Source organism: Oncorhynchus masou, chromosome 10 (genome assembly GCF_036934945.1).
Source record: "Oncorhynchus masou masou isolate Uvic2021 chromosome 10, UVic_Omas_1.1, whole genome shotgun sequence".
Lineage (NCBI taxonomy): Eukaryota > Metazoa > Chordata > Actinopteri > Salmoniformes > Salmonidae > Oncorhynchus > Oncorhynchus masou.
The window spans coordinates 24204591-24225609 of record NC_088221.1 but is presented as its reverse complement, the minus strand read 5'-3'; the positions used below and the strand labels follow the sequence as shown (position 1 = coordinate 24225609).

General features: G+C 46.0%; 1 protein-coding gene across 4 annotated transcripts in view; it reads left to right on the top strand.

Annotated features, from left to right (window-relative positions):
• The window catches only part of LOC135547373 (interphotoreceptor matrix proteoglycan 2-like), a 55610-nt gene extending 44484 nt beyond the window's left edge, over positions 1-11126 (top strand). For 3 of the 4 annotated variants that reach the window (XM_064976348.1, XM_064976350.1, XM_064976351.1), the window contains 9 exons: positions 1489-1556; positions 2639-3730; positions 4514-4768; positions 5629-5848; positions 6319-6529; positions 7016-7204; positions 7776-7977; positions 8178-8257; positions 8744-11126. In XM_064976348.1, coding sequence (XP_064832420.1) covers positions 1489-1556; positions 2639-3730; positions 4514-4768; positions 5629-5848; positions 6319-6529; positions 7016-7204; positions 7776-7977; positions 8178-8257; positions 8744-8804 — 2378 coding nt within the window. In that variant the 3' untranslated portion in view covers positions 8805-11126. The remainder of the gene's footprint in view (positions 1-1488; positions 1557-2638; positions 3731-4513; positions 4769-5628; positions 5849-6318; positions 6530-7015; positions 7205-7775; positions 7978-8177; positions 8258-8743) is intronic. The other variant, XM_064976349.1, reaches the window with a different exon arrangement.
• Positions 11127-21019: the final 9893 nt, after the last annotated feature.

The window sequence follows — 21019 nt, the reverse complement described above, 5'->3', positions numbered from 1 at the left end:
GGTCTGATGAATCCAAAATTGAACTCTTTTGCCTGAATCCCAAGCCTCACGTCTGGAGGAAACCTGGCAGCATCCTTACAATAAAGCATGGTGGTGGCAGCATCATGCTGTGGTTATGTTTTTCAGCGGCAGGGACTGGGAGACTAGCCAGGACCAACCGCTGGGGAGCCAGGCCCAGCCAATCAGAATTAGTTTTTTTCCACAAAAGGGCTTTATTACAGACAGAAATTCTTCTCAGTTTCATCAGCTGTCTGGGTGGCTGGTCTCAGATGATCCCGCAGGTGAAGAAGCTGGATGTGGAGGTCCTGGGATGGCGTGGTTACACGTGGTCTGCGGTTGTGAGGCCGGTTGGACCTACTGCCATATTCTCTAAAACGACATTGGAGGAGGCTTATGGAAGAGCAATGAACATTAAATTCTCTGGCAACAGCTCTGGTGGACATTCCTGCAGTCAGTATGTCAATTGCACGCTCCCTTAAAACTTGAGACATCTGTGGCATTGTGTTGTGTGACAATACAATATATAAGTGTGTGTGTATATAATGTTTTGGGGGTCGGGGGTCCCCTTGCGGCCGAGGATCCTAAGAGACCACTTACTTATGTCTGGAACCAGCCCTGCTGTAGCCAGTCTAACTATGAATTCCATGGGACACACATACACCTGCACACACACACACACACGTGCATGTTCCACACAAACACACACGTGCACACAGCTTCAGCGAGTGTGAAATTTAGCTTGTCAGTAAGTAGGTTAGCTCTAACTTCTGGCAGGGTTTCATCCAGAGAATGGAACAAGTTCTACAGTAATGATGTCTGTACCTTTTCCCTGGGCTATGTTGAATTCTCCCTGGCGGTGTCGTAAAAGAATCAGTGTCATTAGTTTCCTGTGTTTCCCTGAAGATGGACTAACTACTGTCAGATGCCTGCCTGGCACAGTGTGTGGTGACTTACAGGCACTGCTTATTAACTCCAAGTTGCAGCCTCCAGGCCTGATGGTAGTGCAGTCTTGGCCCACAGTGGCAGGTGTAGGGTTATGAGTAGTGCTCCCCTTAGGTAAACACACAGTCAGCACCACCACTGTCAGGACTGGGGAGAGGAAGAGTGGATTTTACAGAAGAGAGTGAGGGTGGATTTTACAGAAGAGAGGGAGGGTGGATTTTACAGAAGAGAGGGAGGGTGGATTTTACAGAAGAGAGGGAGGGTGGATTTTACAGAAGAGAGAGAGGGTGGATTTTACAGAAGAGAGGGAGGGTGGATTTTACAGAAGAGAGGGAGGGTGGATTTTACAGAAGAGAGGGAGAGTGTAGAAATGTAATTCCTCCTGTACATTGAGAGAGAGCGTTTGACTTATTATGCTGCTGAGTTTGTTGAGAGCCTTTGTTATTGTTTTTAATGATCCTGGAAATCTGAATATTAGGTGTGATTGAATAGGGCCTCCAGTGACTCTGTGACAGTATTGACTCTGTGTCCTCTTTGGTTCCACAGTGTCCAGTGTTACTGAGTCCTTTGAACCCACCCCTGGAATACCCGAGGATTACACCAACGGCAGTGTGGTAAGTCAGAGGTCATCTCAACAGCCTTTGACCTCTCCTGTTGGTCCAGAGGTACTTTCTGGACAACCGTGAGATAGCCACAATGTTGAGCATGGATCTTTTAAAAATATCAAACTAAATCTATATAGGTGTGCATTTCAGTGTGGTGTGTGTTAGAATGGTGTGTTAGAATGGTGTGTTAGAATGGTGTGTTAGGTAGTGTCTTGCTGAGACAGCTGCGTGGTGGTGTTATCCAGCCCTGTCCAGTGCTGAGGAAGTACAGGATGAGGGGAAGGCTTTGAGGATTAGCTTGGCTCTTGCTATAGTAATCCACTACTCTTCTGGGGCTAGAGAGAGACGGATAGGGTGAGAGATTCTCAATCCAACTGTGTTTGTGAGGGATAGGTCTAGAACTTTTTTAAAGATTGAAGATGAACAGTATGAATGCAGGACTCTATTATCATTGCTGAATTGTCCACGTCTTTCTGATTCTGCCGGTAGTCTAGTAGCTTTAATGTGCGGTGTAGTGGTAATCATAGCTGGGAGCGCCAGTCTTGGTCTTGGACAGTAACTGGGTCTGCTGGTCTACTTTGCGTGCTAAGGCCCTAAGTGATTAATTTAAGTAATTACATGGACTGGAAGAGGTTGGCAAACTACCAGTCAGTAACTGGCATTTACAGCCAACTGCACACGGCCATAACAGAAGCAGTAGGCATCCAAGCTGCCCAGAACCTACCTTATCTTAGAGTGATATATTTCTCTCCCTCAGACAGAAGCTGGATTTTTCAATTCAAGTTTTATCATAGTTAGTATTATGCCTTGGAGTAGGTGTCACACCATGGAGGCAGTTTAAACTTGATAACAATACACAGAACGTGTGTGTGTGTGTGTGTCAGTAAATCATTTTTGGCCGTCATTAAGTCATGGAAACCTAAAGTTCCCTAGCCTTGCCGTTTTGAAGACGACTGATTATAATACTATACAGTTCAGGGTTGGGGTCAATTCCATGTCCTGAATAGAATTGAAATGGAATGCAACCCCAACTTGATGGTGTAACAGTTGATGGACTAATGGGTTTCTCCTCTAATGTTTCTGTTGTCCAGGAGGACATTTTGGCTGTTGAGATGACTCCAACCGAGGTTGAAGCACAGGATGTAACGACGGGGGAGAATGATGTCATTGTTGTAGAGGAGAGCATGACCCTCCCCTCTGAGGTGACCATCGATGACACGGTGTTGGGGAACACCGTGTCTACAGAGAGCCCTTTGTTGGAGGACCTCCCTACAGACCCAACCTCCCCTGAGCAGCCAAAGGGTGCTACGCTCCCCGAGCCTCCTCTGGAGATTGAGGCCTCTGGTTCAGGTGTTAAAGTACTGAAGGACTTGCACTTCCAGCCTGAGGAAGAAGAAGCCATAGAAGAAGAGCCAGCTCCAGAAGAGGAACTGACCATAGAAGAAAAGGCAGTTCCTGAAGAGGTAATCATCGAGGAAGATATCCAAACAGAGGAAGCAGAAGCGGTGGTCTCCGAGGAAGATCAGGTAGAGGAAGAAACAGTGGAGGTCCCTGACACAGTAGAGGTTCTAGAAGAGGAAGCTGGACCCTCTGAAGACCTAGAGTACTCCATCATAGAGACGGAGACCATTGAAGGGGTAGAGGAAGAGGCCCCTGCCTTCGTCCCTGTGGAAATGATGGAAGCTCCCGAGCCAGTAGGGGGCCTCGGTGTCCCTGAGAATCCCCTTGCCATTGCGACTCTGACCCCAGATGAACCTGAAGAGGAGACTAACGTGGTGCTGGCTTATCCAGAAATACCTGAATATGGAGCGGAAATTGAGAGCTTAGAGGGACCAATCATCGAGAAGCCATTAACTAAAGTGGATGCTGAGGAAGAGGTGGCAGAAGAAGTGGTCGTTGAAGTTCCGGACATTTCTGAGATCTCGGAGGAGGACTTGGTAGAAGACGAGATCTTATTGGTCGATGAGGCTGCTCCGGACGCCACCCACACCACCCCTCTCTCTGCGGAGAAAGAGTCACCCTTCACCCGAGTCTCTGATTTCATAGTATTGGAGGAGGTTACAGAGGCCACAGCCCTGGACACAGCCCCAGAACCAGAGGCAGAACAGGAGGACCAAGGGGTCACCCCAGCTCTCATACCCGCCGAGTACCACCCTGATCCTGACATTTCTATCACTCTGGAGGTAATGACAGATGACCGAGAGATGATGTATGTAGTGTATGTTAGTCAGGACTCTGAGTGACTAGGACAAACTCCCCTTGTTATAGTACCGTTCAAGCAGACAGAAATACAGTGGGCACGACGTGTTTTGTATCATGTTTTGCGTTTCTGCCTGCTTGAACTGCGAATAGCTCAGACACGCATGAAAACATGAATTGACCATGGGAATCATATTTGTGCATCTTTGAGCAATAATCTATTGATTCCTGGGGTCATTTCATGTTTTCATGTGAATGGGTGGCAGGGTAGCCTAGTGGTTAGAGCGTTGGACTAGTAATTGGAAGGTTGCGAGTTCAAACCCCCGAGCTGACAAGGTACAAATCTGTCGTTCTGCCCCTGAACAGGCAGTTAACCCACTGTTCCTAGGCCGTCATTGAAAATTAGAATTTGTTCTTAACTGACCTGCCTGGTTAAATAAAGGTAAAATAAAAAAAAATAAAAATGACAGATTGTTCACCGTTCGTTCATTGCTATCGGCACGGTGTGTTATAGGGACCACCTGCCAGTGTCGACTGACGGCCGTCATTTTTGCCCATTTCAACATGTAGAATCAGTTTGCAAATTGCAACCGACACTCTGTTTAGAGGTGCTGAGTACTCTCGGCCAGCAGTCCTACTAGTCTGTCCATGCCTTTAGTCTAATCATCTGTAAGCACAGACATTTTCTTCTTTTAACATGAATGTTACGAAATGTTGTTTCACACTGACCGATTGCACCATGAATTGTGTCATGTCTTTTTAACCAGCTGCAGACGATAGATCCTGTGACAGACTATGACCTGGTCCACTTCGGCGGGACAAACCAAACAGAGGAAGGGAGCAGTGGGTACCCTTCTGGAGTGGTAAATGGTACAGACCACAGCATTGCCATGCCAATCAACCCTGGGCGGGCTCTGATGGTGTTCTTTAGGCTGAGGGTCACCAACATGATGTTCTCAGATGACCTCTTCAATAAGAGCTCTGCAGAATACAAGGCCCTAGAACAAAGGTTCCTCGAGCTGGTGAGCTATTCATTTTGATAATTTATTCACCCCACATTTACTTAATATGAAGTGTCGTATGTAGACAGTGCTCACTCTCTCTACCCATCTCTCTCTCTCTCTCTCTCTCTCTCTCTCTCTCTCTCTCTCTCTGTGTCTCTCTCTCTCTCTCTCTCTCTGTGTCTCTCTCTACCCATCTCTCTCTCTCTCTCTCTGTGTCTCTCTCTACCCATCTCTCTCTCTCTCTCTCTCGCTCTCGCTCTCTCTGTCTCTCTGTCTCTCTCTCTCTCTGTCTCTCTCTGTCTCTCTCTACCCATCTTTCTCTCTCTCTCTCTCTCTCTCTCTCTCTCTCTCTCTCTCTCTCTGTGTCTCTCTCTCTCTCTCTCTCTGTGTCTCTCTCTACCCATCTCTCTCTCTCTCTCTCTCTCTCTCTCTGTGTCTCTCTCTCTCTCTCTCTCTCTCTCTCTCTGTGTCTCTCTCTACCCATCTCTCTCTCTCTCTCTCTCTGTGTCTCTCTCTCTCTCTCTCTCTCTCTCTGTGTCTCTCTCTACCCATCTCTCTCTCTCTCTCTCTGTGTCTCTCTCTACCCATCTCTCTCTCTCTCTGTGTCTCTCTCTACCCATCTCTCTCTCTCTCTCTCTCTCTGTCTCTCGACCCATCTTTCTCTCTCTCTCTCTCGCTCTCGCTCTCGCTCTCTCTGTCTCTCTCTCTCTCTCTACCCATCTTTCTCTCTCTCTCTCTTTACCCATCTCTCTCTTTACCCATCTCTCTCGCACTCTCTCTCTGGCACTCTCTCTCTCGCACTCTCTCTGTCTCTCTCTCTCTCTCGCACTCTCTCTCTTACTTTTTCTCTCTTTTTCTTGATTTCTTTATTTTTCCAGCTGGTCCCCTACCTCCAGTCCAACCTTACTAACTTCCAGAACCTGGAGATCCTGAACTTCCGGAATGGGAGTATCGTGGTCAACAGCCGGATGAAGTTCGGGAGGCCGATGCCTCGCGGCGTCAACAATGCAGTCTACTTGATCCTGGAAGACTTTGCTAACACAGCCTACCAAACTATGAACCTGGCCATCGACAAGTACTCACTGGATGTAGAGTCAGGTAAGGTTGACAATTACCACATATTTCACCGGAGATACACGTTTCTGAATTATTCCCACACTTTTTTTTTTTGGGGGGGGGGGGAGTTACTACAATGCCTTAACATTAGCATATCTACATGGATTGTAAGTTAAACGCATGGCACAACCAGGAACACAACATCTGTATGGTGTTGACGAGTAGGGATGTGTGAACTAGAGAACAGATACTACCTTTTCCCTCTTTAGTCATATACCCCTGTTTTCATGCCATATACCCCTGTTTTCATGCAAGGAGAAACTATTTTATGCTGTGATGCGGGACTAAACGTAAAGTAAATATGCAGAGCAATTCAAATCATTTATTTGAATTGGAACTAGTGAACGGCAATGAACTGGTGAACTTAAACAGAGTCTGCACTTATCCAATGTGCACTTATCAGGAGTTGACTGGAAATGGCCTAACACCTGTGTCCTGTGTGTTGTTGCTAGGTGACCAGGCCAACCCCTGTAAGTTCCAGGCGTGTAATGAGTTTGCCCAGTGCTCTGTGAACCGCTGGTCTAGCGAGGCGGAGTGTGTGTGTAATGCTGGCTACTTCAGTGTGGAAGGTCTGCCCTGTCAGAGCATCTGTGAACTGCAGACAGACTTCTGTATGAATGACGGGAAGTGTGACATCATACCTGGACAGGGGGCCATCTGCAGGTGTGTGTGTGTTTGTTTGTTTGTGAATTTCATTACAATTGATAGAATTTTAATGTTTCTTGCCCCACTCTTATTTGAAGGACCAATGCACAATTCCAATAATTGTCCGTACTGTAAAGCCGTCTCAGAAACAACATCATGGAAATGCAGTATGGATAAACAGATGTGTCTGCCAACATGTGTGAAGCTGTTTCACACCCACCATCATAAAACAAACAGAACACTCCAGATGTTGTTGACCTCAACACGGCCAACGAGGAAGTTCACACCCTCCATGGAACGCTTAATCCCGGTTCCCACAAACAAGAAATAAACACTAAATGAACTTTTCTCGTGCATTGATCGACTTCAGTGTGTGTGTGTGCGTTTCTGTTATTGCGTTGCGCTAACAGTTGTTTCTTATGATTGTAGGTGTCATTATGTTGAGAATTGCTAGTGTTCTAGGTGTGTATGTGTGGTACTAAAAGTTGTTCCTTATGGTTCTAGATGTCGTGTAGGGGAGAACTGGTGGTACCGTGGAGAACACTGTGAGGAGTATGTGTCAGAACCTCTGGTGGTCGGCATAGCGATAGCCTCTGTAGCAGGTTTCCTACTGGTGGCATCTGGTGTGATCTTCTTCCTGGCGAGGACACTACGGGATCAGTACGATAAGGATGAGGCCGAGGACCCCATACGGTGAGTCAACACAACACCACTCCTTCTTTGTCATAGCCTCTCAGATGGAGGGTACATCACCTGCTGGATAGTGACTGCCATCCAGTCATATAAGCAGTTAGAGTTGTGTGTGTGTGTACAGTACGTGACTGCGTGAGCTTTAGGAGCTGAACAAAGTGTAGGTGTCTCTAACATTGTCAGAAGGCCAGAGGCCTTATATATACTCTATCACTGGTCAGTGCAGTACAGCAGTGTACAGGTGATATGTTAGTAGTGAATACTGCTATAGACTTAACCTGTCTAAATATATTTACTGTAAAAGGACATCCCCTATTTAAGCCTTGATCAGAGATGCTTATTTCAGAAGACTACTATAGTGTCTCCTTTCTCTCTCCCTCATCTATTCTCTTTGGGGACTGAGTTAATCTTTACCCTTTCAAATATACAACGTCCTCTTCCCCACGGCCCTCCAACCTACTCTCACTTACACAAAGGCTTTTGTCCCTATTACTATTACCAGACAGATGTATTTGTCTGTCTCTTCTCTCCTACTAGCAGACTAAGCTCAGATCTCTCTCTCTCTGCCCCCCAGGCGAGGGGAGAGTATCCCGTCTCTCGAGAGGGCCACTAAGTACAACCCCATGTATGAGAGTGAGGCCACGACGGGCTACAGCCACTACTACCGCCGCTACCCAGAAGCCCCGGTCTACAGCAGCGCCAGCGCCGAGGCCTCCACAGACTTCAGCAGTGAGGAGATACGCCACATCTACGAGAACAGCGAACTGACCAAGGAGGTGTGTGTCTGTGTGTAGGCTGGTGGGGTGGAAGCCAATGTGTGGGATCCCGTTTCGTATTTACCTACTAATTTTCTCAAACGTATCATTAAATTCCTTAATCTAATCTGTCCTGTCTGGATATAGACCTACTGTAACGTCCTTCTGTCTATCATGTAACCTTTCTCAGCCTGTTAACCCCGCCCACTCTTCTTCCACAGGAAATCCAGGACAGGATACGCATCATCGAACTCTATGCGAAGGACCGGCAGTTTGCAGACTTTGTGCGGCAGCATCAAACGTGAGTGTGGCTCCAATCATTTATTCAGGTCTAACTTGAAATATGAGCGCGCAAATCAGACTTTAGAAACAGAAAAGGATGAAGGCTGGGAATACAATGCCAAGGGAAAGAGACATTTGGCTCCCAGACACATCTAACCAGCTGTCTGCCCCAGAGAGACAGGACACATTAGTGGATACAGACAGTCACTGTGTTTGGTCTCAATGTGACTGGCAGCATATGTCTGTGTGAGGGAGGAAAAGCAGTGTGAGGTATTGGGTTGCGTGAGCGTGGTGATTTGGCATGCCATCACTAATTAGAGTCGTATTAGTGGAATCGTGTGCTTATGTGGGTGTGTGCGTGGGTGGGTGCGGGTGTGTGTGCATGTCTTGTCTGGTCTGTCTGTGTATTGAGTTGCTTGGATTTGCATGGTACAGTTAGTGCCAGGTCTCTGCTGCCTATTACCCACACTGCCCAGTTTAATCAGTGTGTGTTTGTCTTCCACAGTGCCCTGGATACACGCAGACAGAGCACCCTTGATAAACGCAGAGAGAGCACGTCCACGTAGCCCTGAATGGGACACTAAGCTGTATGCTGGACAACAAGGTACCTTATCCTTAACTTTGCTCTTTCCCCGCCCTGCTCTTCCTCCTTTGTCAGTGCCTTCTCTCGATTGGGTGAGCTCTGCTGGAATGGGTGTGGTGGCTGTGGGCATATCTGCTGCTCATTGGATGTCTTCCTTTGGGGGAAGACCGGCCCCCCTCCATCTGGAATCATATTCGTTACATGACATTATGACAAACAAAACGCAATGCTCTCTAGGATACCTGTTCTTTAGGTAGCAGATAAGACATGATAGAGTATTACATTTGCATTTAATGTCATATCTCACCCAGTTGTTGTTGACGGAAGAATGTAGCACTGTGAAAGTGTAAATATTTATCCCATTGGAATGTTGGATAGGTACTGTAATGTGTGATTATCACTCTATCTGCTAATGTGTTGTATGGACTGTTATGGTTAAAGAACTGTATGAACTAGAGACTTTTCTTAAAGGGATGGTCTATACCAGGGGTGCACAACTCAGGACCTCAGGCCCTCTGGCAACTCAGGCCCTCTGGCAACTCAGGCCCTCAGGCCCTCTGGCAACTCAGGCCCTCAGGCCCTCTGGCAACTCAGGACCTCAGGCCCTCTGGCAACTCAGGACCTCAGGCCCTCTGGCAACTCAGGACCTCAGACCCTCTGGCAACTCAGGCCCTCTGGCAACTCAGGCCCTCTGGCAACTCAGGACCTCAGGCCCTCTGGCAACTCAGGACCTCAGGCCCTCTGGCAACTCAGGCCCTCTGGCAACTCAGGCCCTCTGGCAACTCAGGCCCTCTGGCAACTCAGGCCCTCTGGCAACTCAGGCCCTCTGGCAACTTCTGCAGGGACTAAAAGCAGCAGATATTGTTGCCCTCTGGACCAGAGCTGTGCACCCTTGTTCTATACCCAGCTGGAGGTTGTTGGAGATTGAGCTCAGTTGACTGGCCAGTGTCTGTGCTGTTCTGGGTGCTATGGGATCTCTGTTGTCTGAGTTTCTGGCTAGTAGTAAGCCTAGGTAGTGTTCTCCTGAAGTTGGGAGAAGCTAGTTGGATGCACTCTGTGGGCAGATCTTAAATCTCAGCCCACTATGGCTCTGGTGAAAAGTAGTGCACTATATTGGGAATAGGGTGTACTTTGACATTTTAGGAAAAGTGGACAAATGAAGGGCGAATCTTCAATTTTTGTTCAGCTGCAATAATTTTTCCCTCCTTCTCTATCCCTCACTCTCTCTCTACATCAGGAAGCAGTTGGAGTTTGTTTTCTGTAGGAAAAAAAAGTATTATGAGAGAGAGGGGGAGGGAGGGAGAGTGGGAGAGGGGGAGAGATTTTGCTGAAGGACCAAAATATAAGTGAAAACACATTTAGAATGGAAACAATCTTCAAGGGGATTTGATCAGGCAGTCTGTTTCCAGATATGTGTTAGAAAACATTCAAGAAAGTATATCAAATGTACATGCGTAAACAACATGTGCTCTGTGGAGAAGCAAACTCTTAGCAGCGGCTTTTAAATCAAATAAAAATGAACCAGAAATGTCAAAATGGTCCATTCTGTAACCACTAGTTTGGACACCGTCCTTGCTTTACCCTGTAAGTATTTCACATGAAGAGGACTGGTTTCCAGTGAATCCTCAAAGTTGCATCTCTTCATGCTGTAGGTTTACTTTTCCACATTTGTTTTGACTGTGAATAGTCATAGGAAATCATAAGAATACACAGGTTTAACTCAAATGGCAACATATTCCCTATAGTGCACTACTTGCCTAAAATAGTGCACTATACAGGTTAATGTGTCCATTTGAGATGTGACCACAGACATTTAAGATGTTTCCTGATTTAGGTTTACATTTCATGTTATCCTGTCCTTTTCTCTCAGGCTTCTGTATGTCTCCACACAAGCGAGAACACGGGTTACTGTGGTTGAGCACAAGCTTACCTTCCACTTATGATATCGTCATGCCTTTTCAATCTGTGTGTTCGTTTTTAAACACATTTTCTCGTGTGCATAAACTGGTTTTCTCAACATTCTCTTCCTTCATCGGGACTCATAGCCAATGGGATGGATCCAGAACGCTGTGATGTAAATACTATCCGAGTGTTGTGGTATGTTCTTTACACTAGAATGTCAACGGAATGTGCTTGAAATGTTGACATGTTTTGTTGTACAAAATGATATGATTATTTTTTAACGTAAGCACGGGTGGATATTTAAACAAATATTACATTACTACTTGCAGTTATGTCAATGTTTATTCTTAAAAAAGAAAGAATAAAATGAAGCACTAAATAAAAAGACACGTTTTCTACTAAATGATTATTCATGCGATGTTTGTTCCAGAAGTCACCTGTCGACATGCTTGTTTCAACAAGGATTGCTCATATTTTTTCATGAGGTCTGTGGGAACATGGTTTGGTCACAGTTTCACTGAGGGTTTCAATTAAGATCACTTTTAGGAGCAGTAAACATTGAACTTGTTCCTTTTTCTGTCCAGCTCCTGTGTCATGTATGGATGTGTATACACTAAGTGTACAAAACATTAGGAACACCTGCTCTTTCCATGACATAGACTGACCAGGTGAATCCAGGTGAAAGTTATGATCCCTTATTGATGTCACTTGTTAGATCGACTTTAACCAGTGAAGATGAAGAGGAGGAGACAGATTAAAGAAGGATGTTTAAGCCTTGAGACATGGATTGTTTAAGTGTGCCATTCAGAGGATGAATGGACAGGATAAAAGATTTAAGTGCCTTCGAACGGGATATGGTAGTAGGTGACAGGCGCACCGATGTGCGTGTGTCAAGAACTACAAAATGGTCCACAATGCTGGGTTTTTCACACTCAACAGTTTCCCGTGTGTATCAAGAATGGTCCACCACCCAAAGGCTAACTTGTCACAACTGTTGGAAGCATTGGAGTCAACATGGGCCAGCATCCCTGTGGAACGCTTTCGACACCTTGTAGAGTCCATGCCTCAACAAATTGAGGCTGTTCTGAGGGCAAACGTGTATGCAACTCAATATTCCGAAGGTTTTCTTAATGTTTTGTACACTCAGTGTATACTTAAGCAAAAAGACCGGAGGGGTTGAGGTATATGGCCAATATACCACAGCTAATTTTTGTTCCTATCCATGATGCAGCACGGAGTGGCTGGACACAGCCCTTAGCTGTGGTATATTGGCCATATATCACAAACCCCCAAGATGCCTTATTGCTATTATGAACTGGTTACTAATGTAAGTAGAGCAGTAAAAATACATGTTTTGTCATACCCGTGGTATACGGTCTGATATACCATGGCTGTCAGCCAGTCAGCATTCAAGGCTTGAACCACCCAGTGTTTAATTTATTGATCCACTATTCTCAATGATGGGTTGATGAGCACTGATAGGCTAGGTGTTTAGCCTCTCTGCTGTAATCCAAAGAACAGATTAGCATAAGGAGCTGTGGTCTGTGGATTAGGCCAGGACTGTTACTAAGAGTGTGTGCCAGTAGTCAACCTGCGTCACACACACACTGCCATTACCAGGGCCCTCCTCTCTTCTGCATGGTTCTTTGTGACATGCGGTCACACTTACACTCACCACAATGCATGCCAAATGTATGGTCTGTACTTTGGTGGAACATCTACTGAATTTTGGGCATTAGGTTTGTTGGGTCAGTCAATGTGTGTAAGTGTTAGTCCAGTGTTAGTGTCCGAGAGAAGTCTTGTAATGAACGTCTTAATCTGTTAAAGGTTAGTGACTGATGCATTGTGACAGCTCACCTCAGGGCACAGAGCATCCCGCTCTGGAACAGCACAGATCCACACAGTCTACTATGTCACTCTCTCTGGGGGATCGTTTTGATTGTCCAAAAAAACAATGTAATCGATCACGATCCAGGGATACTTGCCTTGTGTTCTTATTTTATTTTAGGCACTGAGAGAGGAGGGAAGACAGAACCACAAAGAGAAGGGGGGTTCATATGGGGATGGGTAGTTTCCAAACTGGATTATCATGGTTCACCCCCCGCATTTGGAAATGGTTTAGCCATGTGAGTGTCATTTGGAGGCTATTTGCCTTTAGCCCCTTTCCCTGCTAATGCCAACTTACTGTTAACATAATTCATGAGCATACAGCCTCCAAACAACAAAACTCAGGAAAACATACGAAGGGAAAAAGTGTGATAATAGTACAATATCGTCATGAAGACCTCAACTTGGCTGTATGGATAGTGACTCACCTTGGATCAGATGCATGGAACGCAGATGACTTAATAACAGTTGTAGACATTATGCCTTCCCCGCCCTGTCATAGGCACACACACACAGCTAGACCGCTCCACTACACCTGTCATCCCTGTGGGACTTCTCCATGACAACAGTGTGTGTGAGGTTGTGTGTGTTTACATCATTAGTCTGACTAAACACACTGTGAGCTCCTCCAGATGGCTCAGTCTGGGCTCTGTTCTCTGGCTACAGTCACTGTGGGTGATCCCTGGCTCTCTGTCAGCCTGAAACATCACAGACAGACCAAAAACACACACAGCCACGCGGGGTGGTACTGGCTCACAATGCCCCTAAACATTGACCTAGGCTGGATTCAATCCGTAGTGCCGAAGATCAACATTATAGTGTGATTGATCAAAAACGACCTTTCCCTTTCAACCACGCTACAACGCTGACCTTTGGCACTACAGATTGAATCCAGCCCCTACAATGATCTATGGTCAATGTCGGATAGGGTAAACTGATCCTAGATCTGTGTAGGTCTTCTACCCACCCAGCTACTGCAGGCACAGTGACGCCAGAGGACATGATCCTGTCATATGATCCACAGTCCTTAACCCCTGACCCTAACTCACAGGACATAACCAACAGAACATCACAGTTCCATAGTCTGTGTCATCCTGTCTGGAATATGAGCATATCTGCTGCAGCTGGATAGTGGACACTAAAGTGACGGTCAGTGCTTTCCAGGAACCTTGGGAGGTCCTTAACCTAAAACTTAACATTAACCCTTACTCTAGCCTTAACCCTTACCCATTTAACATGTACACTTCAATGGGTAGGGACATCCCAAGGATCGTGGATAGCATGGACTCTACAGTGACTGGGTCTGAGGGAGCAGACAGAGGGGTGCGTGAGAAGAACACAAGCTCACTGGAAACCCCATGGAGCTGCAATGCATTCTAGAACCTCAACTTAGGAGGAGCTTTACAGGCTCAGCAAGGCCTCCTGCATGGCTCTTATCTGTCACTTCCCCTCTCTCTCTCTCTTTCTGTCTCTCTCTCTCTTTCTGTCTCTCTCCTCTCTCCTCTCCTCTCTCCTCTTCTCTCTCTCTCTCTTTCTCTCTCTCTCTCTCTCTCTCTCTCTCTCTATTTTTCTCTCACTGTTGTGCCTTCTGCCATTATGCTATTGTGTTTCTCTATTCGATATAGCTGGAGCTAACTTCTAAGAAGTTGCATAACTGCATTTTTCCTGGCAGCTTGATCTACAATATAAACACATAACATAGATTATAACTGTAATTCACTCCATTGTCTGTCAGCTGTCTTTTCCCCTCAGTAATAGTATACCTGGGAGATGCTGAGAATCAAGTTCTTAACCAAGGTCTTAATGAGAGACTTGTTCTTATTGTCAGAACCCCTTTGCAGTGTCAGCAAGAAGTCTTCTCTTCTAATTTGCCCACTATCCTCCCACCTCACATCATCCACATTGTTTTCCTCATTATTGTCAAAAGCAATGAAAGACCCGTGTTGCTCAATACAACAGTATGCGGAAAGATGAGAGATGTTAGGTCATGGTTACAGTGAGAGATTGTTCTGGCTGGGTCCTGTCCCACAGGCCCAGGAATTACTCAAGCTTTTAGTTCATGTTAGGGTTGGCACCCACTGACCATCCTTCTGGGGAGAGTTGGAGCTCAGGAGGTGGTTGTGTTGGAGCAATGTGTTGACAGACAGCTTATTCCAGAGCATGAGTTCCCATAACAAATCTTATTCCCATAACAAAGCCAAGCATTACCCATTCATGTAGAAACCCCCATAGTCATTCAGAATACAGTGGCAATGTTGGTCCAGCCCACTATTTGTCAGGAAGCAACGAGAATCAATCTGGACTTTGAACCTTGAACGTGATCAGAAGTTATAATGTGAAAATGTATATTCTCTGTGCCACCACTGGGGGGCCCTGTCTGTGTGTGTACAGTAGGTCTGAGAGTGATGTCTCCGTCTCCATACAAGTAGGATGAAGTTGACCCTGGATTATGCTCATTGTAATTAATTACCATGTTTTCTGTGGTGAACTTCCGGCGCCGACAGAGACTTCGCTTTCCTAGTAAACTATGCAGTATTTTGTTATTTCTTACATTGGTACCCCAGGTTATCTTAGGTTTTATTACATACAGTCGGGAGACACTACTGGATATAAGAGCAACGTCAACTCACCATCATAGGATCCCGAAGCGGATGTTTTGCCCACCACCCAGGACAATGGATCGGATCCCAGCCAGCGAACCAAGACAATGTCGCCGTAAAAGGGGCTGACGAAGCGGTCTTCTGGTCAGGCTCCGTAGACAGGCACATCGCGCACTGCTCCCGAACATACAATGTCCAATCTCTTGACAACAAGGTTGATGAAATCCGAGCAAGGGTAGCATTCCAGAGAGACATCAGAGACTGTAATGTCCTTTGCTTCACGGAAACATGGCTCACTCGAGAGACTCTATCTGAGTCGCTACAGCCAGCTGGTTTATCCACGCATCGCGCTGACAGAAACAAACATCTTTCTGGTAAGAAGAGGGGCGGGGGCGTATGCCTTATGGCGAACGAGACGTGGTGTGATCACAAAAACATACAGGAACTCAAATCCTTCTGTTCACCTGATTTAGAATTCCTCACAATCAAATGTCGACCGCATTATCTACCAAGATAATTCTCTTCGATTATAATCACAGCCGTATATATTTCCCCCCAAGCAGACACAGCGATGGCTCTGAACAAACTTTATTTGACTCTTTGCAAACTGGAATCCATACACCCTGAGGCTGCATTCATTGTAGCTGGGGATTTTAACAAGGCTAATCTGAAACAAGACTCCCTAAATTGTATCAGCATATCGATTGCGCAACCAGGGCTGGAAAAACCTTGGATCATTGTTATTCTAACTTCCGCGATGCATATAAGGCCCTGCCCCACCCTCCTTTCGGAAAAGCTGACCACGACTCCATTTTGTTGATCCCTGCCTACAGACAGAAACTAAAACAAGAAGCTCCCACGCTGAGGTCTGTCCAACGCTGGTCCGACCAATCTGATTCCACACTCCAAGACTGCTTCCATCACGTGGACTGGGATATGTTTCGTATTGCGTCAGACAACAAAATCTACGAATACGCTGATTCGGTGTGTGAGTTCATTAGAACGTGCGTTGAAGATGTCGTTCCCATAGCAACGATTTAAACATACCCAAACCAGAAACTGTGGATTGATGGCAGCATTCGCGTGAAACTGAAATCGCGAACCACTGCTTTTAATCAGGGCAAGGTGACTGGAAACATGACCGAATACAAACAGTGCAACTATTCCCTCCGCAAGGCAATCAAACAAGCTAAGCGTCAGTATAGAGACAAAGTAGAATCTCAATTCAACGGCTCAGACACGAGGTATGTGGCAGGGTCTACAGTCAATCACGGATTACAAAAAGAAAACCAGCCCCGTCGCGGACCAGGATGTTTTGCTCCCAGACAGACTAAACAACTTCTTTACTCGCTTTGAGGAAAATACAGTGCCACTGACACGGCCCGCTACCAAAACCTGTGGACTCTCCTTCACTGCAGCCGAGTAAAACATTTAAAAGTGTTAACCCTCGCAAGGCTGCAGGCCCAGACGGCAGAGCATGCGCAGACCAGCTGGCTGGTGTGTTTACGGACATATTCAATCAATCCTTATCCCAGTCTGCTGTTCCCACATGCTTCAAGAGGGCCACCATTATTCCTGTTCCCAAGAAAACTAAGGTAACTGAGCTAAACGACTACCGCCCAGTAGCACTCACTTCCGTCATCATGATGTGCTTTGAGAGAGAAGTCAAGGACCATATCACCTCCACCCTACCTGACGACGCACACTGCCCTAACCCTTCTGGACAAGAGGAATACCTATGTGAGAATGTTGGTCATCAACTACAGCTCAGCATTTAACACCAATGTATCCTCCAAACTCATCATCAAGCTCGAGACCCTGGGTCTCGACCCCGCCCTGTGCAACTGGGTACTGGACTTCCTGACGGGCCGCCCCCAGGTGATGAGGGTAGGTAACAACATCTCCACCCCGCTGATTCCCACAAAGGTGCATTCTGAGCCCTCTCCTGTACTCCCTGTTCACCCACGACTGTGTGGCAAAGCACGCCTCCAACTCAATCATCAAGTTTGCAGACGACACTACAGTGGTAGGCTTGATTACCAACAACGACGAGACGGCCTACGGGGAGGAGGTGAGGGCCCTCGGAGTGTGGTGTCAGGAAAATAACCTCACACTCAACGTCAACAAAACAAAGGAGAAGATTGTGGACTTCGGGAAACAGCAGAGGGAGCACCGCCCTATCCACATCGACGGGACAGTAGTGGAGAGGGTAGTAAGTTTTAAGTTTCTCGGCGTACACATCACGGACAAACTGAATTGGTCCACCCACACAGACAGCGTGGTGAAGGTGGCGCAGCAGCGCCTCTTCAACCTCAGGAGGCTGAAGAAATTCGGCTTGTCACAAAAAGCACTCACAAACCTTTACAGATGCACAATCGAGAGTATCCTGTTGGGCTGTATCACTGCCTGGTATGGCAACTGCTCCGCCCACAACCGTAAGGCCCTCCAGAGGGTAGTGAGGTCTGCACAACGCATTACCGGGGGCAAACTACCTTCCCTCCAGGACACCTACACTACCCGATGTCACAGGAAGGCCATAAAGATCATCAAGCACAACAAACACCCCAGAGCACTGCCTGTTCACCCCGCTACCATCCAGAAGGCGAGGTCAGTACAGATGCATCAAAGCTGGGACCGAGAGACTGAAAAACAGCCTCCACTAACATTGAGTGACTGCTGCCAACACACTGACTCAACTCCAGCCACTTTAATAATGGAAAAAATTGATGTAAAAATGTATCACCAGCCACCTTAAACAATGCCACTTAATATAATGTTTACATACCCTACATTATTCATCTCATATGTATATACTTCACTCTATACCATCTACTGCATCTTGCCATCTTTATGTAATACAGTGCTTGAGACAGAGAGTGATGTACAGTCACTACTGCATGTGTTCTATCTGCTAATGTGAGCACAGTGACCTTTTAAGGTGAGCTTTGATCTTCTTTCCTATATTCCAAATTGAAAACATACGTATTTCATCTCGCGTTCACATTGACAGTATGTTTATGTAACAACATGATATCAGCCACTGTTTGCCTCCGAGAGTCAACGACTCTTGTGCTTTTTCCTCTCCCCTGCCTCTCGTTCCAGAGGTCCTCGTTCTCCTTAAACGTTATGTTTTGGCCCTTAAAAAGCAATTTATAGCTCTTTATGGTGATTAAATTCCCCTCTCATCCTCCGGGATGCTGCCACGGTGCTTCTCTCTGTCACTCAGAGGCCTAGTGGCTGCTGAGGTAACATTTTTCTAGTGATTTATACCAGACAGATGTGTGTGTATGTCAGTTGTTCATCTTAAACGTAGGGGTTTAGCTCTAATACAAGACCGCCTAACAGAGTTAGTATAGAAAAAGTCAGAGACATTTCCTTTCACAACAACATGCCGTGGTGGATACACTGGCAGCTAATGCACCAAAGATAGTTTCAATGAGAAGAGATGGTTAAGATGCTGTGCGTGTGACTGGCTGTTGAACCTGGGTCATCTACGTACTTTAAGACTATGTTAGGACGCTGGGGTAAAGCCTAGGCATTGGCTTGGGGAACTAATGTCTTCTGGGCCTTAACCATGGTCGCATCATGTGGAACACTGTCTAACCGAATCCCCTTTGCTCCTTCAATACATTAGGATTTAGTTTGGAATTGGTACTCCATCCATTGGCACTGCAGGTTTTCACCTCTCCTGTAGTCACAATGTTGTAAATATTATTTTAACCTCTGAAATTAGAGACCACCTCTTGCTTTTTATCCATTGATGTATCTGTCCCTACAGGATGCCTCAAAACATACATATTTCCTTGCCTTGCCCTTTCTTTCTATAACATCCTCTCTGCCATTATCAGAGCGATTGAGATTGCACAGCAAATTCTCCAGTGTTAAATCAACACCGACAGTGTTAAATTCAACAATGGGCTAGTGTCTATAAGGGTCCGCACTTTTGAGTGTTCAATTAACATTGTGCTGACGCTGTTACACTTTGTCAGTGTTAGGGAATTAACACATTCAGTGTTATGCAACAACACTTCAACTCAGCAAAAAAAGAAATATCCCTTTTTCAGGATCCTGTCTTTCAAAGATAATTCGTAAAAATCCAAATAACTTCACAGATCTTCATTGTAAAGAGTTTAAACACTGTTTCCCATGCTTGTTCAATGAACCATCAACAATGAATGAACATGTACCTGTGGAAAGGTCGTTAAGACACTAACAGCTTATAGACGATAGGCAATTAAGGTCACAGTTATGAAAACCTGGGAGACAAAAGAGGCCTTTCTACTGACTCTGAAAAACACCAAAAGAAAGATACCCAGGGTCCCTGCTCATCTGCGTGAACATGCCTTAGGCATGCTGCAAGGAGGCATGAGGACTACAGATGTAGCCAGGGCAATAAATTGCAATGTCCGTACTATGAGATGCCTAAGACAGTGCTACAGGGAGACAGGACGGACAGCTGATCGTCCTCACAGTGGAAGACCACGTGTAACGACACCTGCACAGGATCGGTACATCTGAACATCACACCTGCGGGACAGGTACAGGATGGCAACAACAACTTCCTGGGTTACACCATGAATGCACAAATCCCTTCATCAGTGCTCAGACTGTCTGCAATAGGCTGAGAGAGGCTAGACTGAGGGCTTGTAGGCCTGTTGTAAGGCAGGTCCTCACCAGACAATACCGGAAACAATGTCACCTTTGGGCACAAACCCACCGTCGCTGGAACAGACAGGACTGGCAAAAGTGCTCTTCACTGACGAGTCGCAGTTTTGTCTCACCAGGGCTGATGGTTGGATTCACGTTTCTCGTCGGATTCACGTTTCCCTGTGAGTGAGTACCTACTGTAGGTAAATGTTATCCTTAAAATTAAACTGTTTATGACAATACATTACTTGTATCATGAGGCCTTGCTTTGATGGCCATGTTGATGGCCACAGTGGCGTTTGGAACCTACTGGTTTACAGGCCACATCAGGCCTGCAAGTCACATTATGCCGGCTGGCAAAGTGATATGTAATCCCTATTGGAATCCAGACCGAGTTAGGACGTCCAACAGTTGGAATTTTTATTCATCCACAACCTGCATTTAGAATGACTGTCAGCGTGATGTACATTGATAAAGGAAACTACCTAAACTGGAACAACCATTTCAGTAACAGGTGTAATAAATGTAACTAATTTATTGGATTAGTTTAGAGATCTATGTTATTTATCTGTGTGTAGCATTTTATACTACTGAGTGTTAATTTCACTCTTGAATCAACACAAGAAATGTTACACTGAAGAATCAACAGTAGGTTACACTGGTCAATTTACTGTGTGTGTATCATCCAGATAATATTTCTGACACTGAGCCGCGTTACATCAGGAGTGTGAAAAACATGACCTCAACTTCCAGACATGGACGTGCCAATCCCACTGTCAGCAAGGCTCTCAGCTCAGCGGTTTTGGGTAGGAACTGTTTTTCACAGGGAGGCAGATTTCTTTTCAGTGAACCCTCCTCTGGCCATCAATAGCCCAGCTGTCTCTGTTGACTGGGTGAGGCAGGTAAGGTCCAGATCCTTCCTGGATCACCATAGGCCTCTTACATATCAATCCAGTCTGAGCTCACTGAGGGAATGAAAGGACACAGTAATGTCCAATGCTCTCTCTCTCCCTTTGTGACATGGCATTGCACATGTTTTCTCTCTGTGGGTTATTTCTCACTTTGAGACACCATGTTAGGATTATTTTTCCCCCTTTGTAACATCACAACTTTGTTGTCCTTTTTCCCTTTCTGACATCAGTTTTATGATTATCTTCTGACC